The sequence below is a fragment of the Mesitornis unicolor genome, unplaced genomic scaffold (assembly GCF_000695765.1).
Source record: "Mesitornis unicolor isolate BGI_N332 unplaced genomic scaffold, ASM69576v1 scaffold21046, whole genome shotgun sequence".
NCBI classification, from domain to species: domain Eukaryota; kingdom Metazoa; phylum Chordata; class Aves; order Mesitornithiformes; family Mesitornithidae; genus Mesitornis; species Mesitornis unicolor.
This window is the reverse complement of record NW_010190580.1, coordinates 1-4,878: the sequence shown is the minus strand read 5'-3', so window position 1 is coordinate 4,878 and position 4,878 is coordinate 1. Positions and strand designations below refer to the sequence as shown.

Here is a 4,878-nt window from a genome sequence, read left to right as displayed (position 1 = left end):
GAAAGAGCACCAAAACCAGCTTTACCAGGACATTTCCACCATCTAGAAGCAAGAGTATTAGAGCACAATGAGATGCCTAGGTCCCTTTGCTCTATAAATGTCTGCCGCAGGCACTAAAAATGCATCAGAAGGAAAGAAGAATAGTGACTTGCAAAGTAGAGGTGTTTGATCCAGCACAGATAATAAACATGAGGCCCTCCCTCTGGCTGCGGTCTGTCCCAGCAAAACTTCACCTCCAGGGTGCTGCACATGAGGAGATGCTGACTGCAGGGTCCACTAAGTGGGAACGTATTTTAATAACAGGTGTGAAGCACAGCACTTCTCAACTTCAAAGCGTTTTCGAGTGCTGAGTCAACTCCTGTAATAATCATTATTAAAAACGCTGTTAATTGAGCCCCTTAGGTGGACGTGTGCATCTCCTGAGTCATTGTGTTTGCACTGTGACATGCACGCTCACTCCCTTCCTGCCGGTTTTTCCCCTCCACTTCTCCCATAGGATCCCAATTAGCTGGGGAATTTGGCAGCACTTACATGTGTCCTTCCCTGGCTGCACGTGTGAAGTTCCTCTGATAGCAATGGGCTGGCTCATGGATGTGTGTGAAGGACCGGGCCCTCAGGACAGGAGCCAGCTGGGTGCAGAGTGACTCTGGCTCCCACTCAATGTTTTTTGGATACAGGAGGAGGAAAAATTCACTTATAGCTTGAGGAAAAAAACAACAACATCAGCTTCAGCATAGTCAGTCATGGCAATGACCCAAGCAAAGAGATGAGTTTTTGGACACAGACCACAGCCTTGGGTCCTGTATCCCAAGCTTTGTCCAGGTGGTAGGTCAAGGATTCAACTTTTCTCCAAGCTCAAATCCCCAAAAATCCATCACAGATGGATTCAGGTGGATTCAGATGGATTCAGATGAGGTTCATCTCAGGGCTCTCTGACTCTCGTACCAGCAAAAAACCAGGCGGTTAGTGTTGATGGTGATTATTGATGTTGCTGTATGATGGCAGTGCCCAGGGCCACATTTACCAGCTCAGTCCTTCTCCATGCCCAAATCTCAAGCAACCAGCTCAGGCGCCAGAAGCGACAGCGCTCCACCCTGCTCCTTCACCTTCCCGCAGGTCATCACCCCAGGGAAGGTCCCCACCAGCACAGCCACGCTGCTCCTGGCACCCACGCACCTGTCAGCGCTGTGGCGTACAGAGGATGCACCTCACCCTCACGTGCATTGCTGCAACCTCCGCTGCAGCCCTGCCTCAGCCAGGATGACTCTCTCAAGCAGCCTGGCCGATGTCAGGAGCCATCTCATCCCCCCTAACCCACTGCTGAGCCCCTTGTGCCTCTCTGCCATCAACACCCAAAACACCCATGACCCGCATTTTTATAAGAAAGGAAACTGAGGCACACCAGGTGACAGAGCTGACTGCAGACCAGTCTAGCAGAGACACATTGAGGATGTGTCTCCCAATGTATATATATATACACACATATACGTCACCTCTCCTATGGTCCACTCCAAGGCAAGAAAGTCCTGGCTGTTCCCAGCCGAGGCCCCCAGACCCATGGTTAACTGGAGCTGGACTGATGCCTGCCACTGCCACGGCAATTCATAACGAGCCACGCTGAAGAATTGCTGTCTCTGAAAAGCCGCTATGCTAAATGCCAGTTAGCCTGCCTTTTCCCAGCCATCACGTTAATTGAGTTTGCTTCCCTCACTGGAGCCCAGCCAGGAGGAAGAAAAAGGTTTTTTGTGCTGCAAACAAGATGGATGAGCCACTGCTGACCCCTCCCTCCCAGACTCTCCCCCCATCCCTGTGCAAAGGTGGCATGGAGGCACAAACACATCACCAGCTGTTATGGACAGAGCAATCACCCTGCTTCGTTACCCCTTCTATGCGAGTTGAGATGGTGAACTTTCCTCAAGAACCCTTCCAAGGGATTTATTATGTTTTCTTTACCCCTCCCTATTTCAGTCCTACACCACCTAGAGAATCCTACATGTCCATCAGACCGGCCTGCAGCCACAGTGAGCAGAGCTGTGATTTTTGCCCCCAATAGCCTGCCTCCCATGGCCCTGCTCTCTCAGGATGCCTCTGACCCGCCTTAGTAGGACATTTCATAACAGTCTGGCCCAGCACTCAATCTCCTGCCGTATTTGGGCACCAGTACCACTGCCCAGCACTGGCAAGGAGGAGTCAGTGTTTCTTGCTGCCCCAAGACTCCCCCATCGCCCCCTGCACCTCAGGCTGCAATGCAGCCGGAGGCTAACCAGCACCCTTGGGTGGGGAGCTGACACATGGAGATGAATGCATGGATATAAACACACCCTGCAGCCCCACAGACACACACTTTGCTCCACTATCCATCACGTAAAGGGCACTGGGCTTTTGCCAGGCTATTTTCCCCGTCAGGAACAAATGTATATTAGGCTGTTAATTAAACAGCAGCCAAGCTGCACCCAGGCATGATTGAGCCCACAAGGACCTTTTAAACCAATGTCAATTTATAAAAGGGGCCCTTCCAGGGAAAAGCATCCCTTGGGCTTCGTGGAGAGGCAGAAACTGCTGGCTTGGATGCGTGGGTTGGCAGGGCAGGCAGGGGTGCTGCACCTGTGATGGGGGTGAGCAATGTAAGGAGATATAAAGATATAAAGAGATGTAAAGTCTTTCTGAAAGGCTGAGGATGAAAGCATGCCTGTCAGACTGGCTTTTTGGCCACCAAGGAGTCTTTGGAAGCATTTCTAACTTCAGGGGCTCTTCCCCAGAGCTCCTCCTCTTGTCTCTCTGGCCCTGGATAGCGATTCACCCACCAGCAGGAGCTCAGAGCACGTTTCTGCTGGGTGCAGTCTCTCCTGGAAGGTACGCAGTAAATCACACAGCCCTCACCCAGGGAAGCATCATGAGGTTCCTGACTACATTCCTATTGCATCAGGCACTCAAGAACCTCTCAAAGTGACTCTGTACACAGTCTTTCTGACCCCAGGATCTGAAAAGAAAATGCTTTACAACACAAGGACAGCAATACATGGGGAGCTCCACCTGGTAAGCACAGCTGCTCAGGACCAGGGGAGCTGGCTGAAGGTTTTGCACAAGCAGACCAGCATATCAGGAGATGCCAAGAGCCCAGGATCAGGCACTGGAGATGTGGCTGATCGGGTATGAGAGCTGCAAATGCAGTCCAGGGTGGACACAGACAATCCCTGCTTGGGAGCTGACGAGCCCACCGTGTCCCAGCCCAGCATGGAGAAGCAAAGCCCTTCCAAGGAGCAAAGATGTACATCCAGGCTGCCGACCTCAGCACTATTGCTCAATATTAGGAAGAAATAAGTAAAAATCAGCATCACCACCAATCTCTCAATGCAAGGCAGAGGCCAGCCCACCCACCTTGGATGCCTTTAGACGAGGTGCGTAGAAAAGCTACAAGAGTGGAAGGATCACTGGCACATGCTCCCCTGGGAGGTTGGCAAGAACTAGAGAGCCCCGTACTGCTCAAGGAGCTAGGTATGGCAGATCTTCCCTTAGCACAGATCTTTATGTGCTGTTCCCCCAGAAATAAGATGCATAGCCCTCCAGTCTAAGTTACCTCAGTCCCACTCTCTTCTTTCCATCACATCCACACTTACAGAGCCAGAGACACTCAGATTCAGCAGGCCAGGGCGAGGTACTGAGAGACACATCAGCATCAAGCAGCCTCCATAGGGTAGATTGGGCTTAAAAAATCCACTCTTTGGGGACCTGCTCCTGAATTTCCTGGGCTCTAGTTGCATGACAGACTGCCCAGGGGTCATATACTGAGACCCTGTTTTGGGTTAAACAGAAAACTGTCACCTACTGCCAGCTGGCACAGCACACATCTCTGTGTGAGCATTTCTTGGGACAGAAGGAGCAGTTATTCTCTCTGCCCCCTCACTTAAAAGGGCTTTTTTTTGTGGCAGTGACCTGATGCACTTGCACTTCAGCTCTGCACAGGACTTGACTCAGGACTGCAAAGCACTTGCAGGGGGACCAGGTCCCACCGGGAAGCTGCAAGCAGGGTTTCGGGCAGGAGCAGTTACAGGGTCAGAGGAACTGGGAAAACGCAGAGCAGTTACCAGGAGCATTGGATCAGACTGAAAGCACCACAAGGAGAAAAAAGTAAGAGAGGAGAGGGCAGGAGCGGGGATGTTACAGACAGAAGCCGTTATTTTGTAAGATGCACGCACCCATGCTGACCTGGGGGCAGGGAAAGGGGAAAGAAAGGGTTCCAGCTACTCTGCCCCCTGGACCAGCACTGTGCATTCACCAACACTCACCCTCTGCTGACAATGAGGCGCAGGGCATCCAGGTTGCCATGGTAGGCAGCCCATAGGGTCGGGGTCATGCCATCCTCGTCTGGCGAGTTCAGGTCCTTCTTGGTGGCTTCCTTCAGGAGGTCCAGGTAGCCGTCCCGGGCTGCTCGGTGGTATTGGTCATTCATGGTGCGGAGCAGGCCCCGGGCAAACGCATGGGTGCCCAGAGGGGCTCAGAGGATGGGCATGGACGGGAAGGGGGAGCTGCCAGGAGGGCCTGGCTCGTCTTGCACAGCACCGCCGTACCAGGACACCTGAGAAGTCCTGGCTGGTGAGGCAGGAGCTCCTCCAAGCCCAGCCAGGCTCTCAGTGCTTCCCCTGGGTCCTAAGCAACCTCCGGCTCCTCGCAGAAAACCTTTCACGCACCAGCTCCGTGACACACTAAAAGTTCCAATTAAGCAGCATCGCTAATTCAGGCTTAGCCAAGTGCTGTGGGCACAGGGTTATGCAGTGCCAGGTCTACACATCTCCTAAGCAAAGCAAGGTGCCAAAAAAAGCTCATGGGCTATATCCTGCCTGATACCCCTGCATGCCCCATCTCAAGTGAGGGGCAGCA

General features: G+C 52.7%; 1 protein-coding gene across 1 annotated transcript in view; it reads right to left on the bottom strand.

The window, feature by feature from the left end:
* USH1G (Usher syndrome 1G (autosomal recessive)) overlaps positions 1-4,450 on the bottom strand; it is an 8,351-nt gene extending 3,901 nt beyond the window's left edge. The window contains exon 1 of the mRNA XM_010186454.1: positions 4,287-4,450. Coding sequence (XP_010184756.1) covers positions 4,287-4,450 — 164 coding nt within the window. The remainder of the gene's footprint in view (positions 1-4,286) is intronic.
* Between the last annotated feature and the right edge of the window lie 428 nt (positions 4,451-4,878).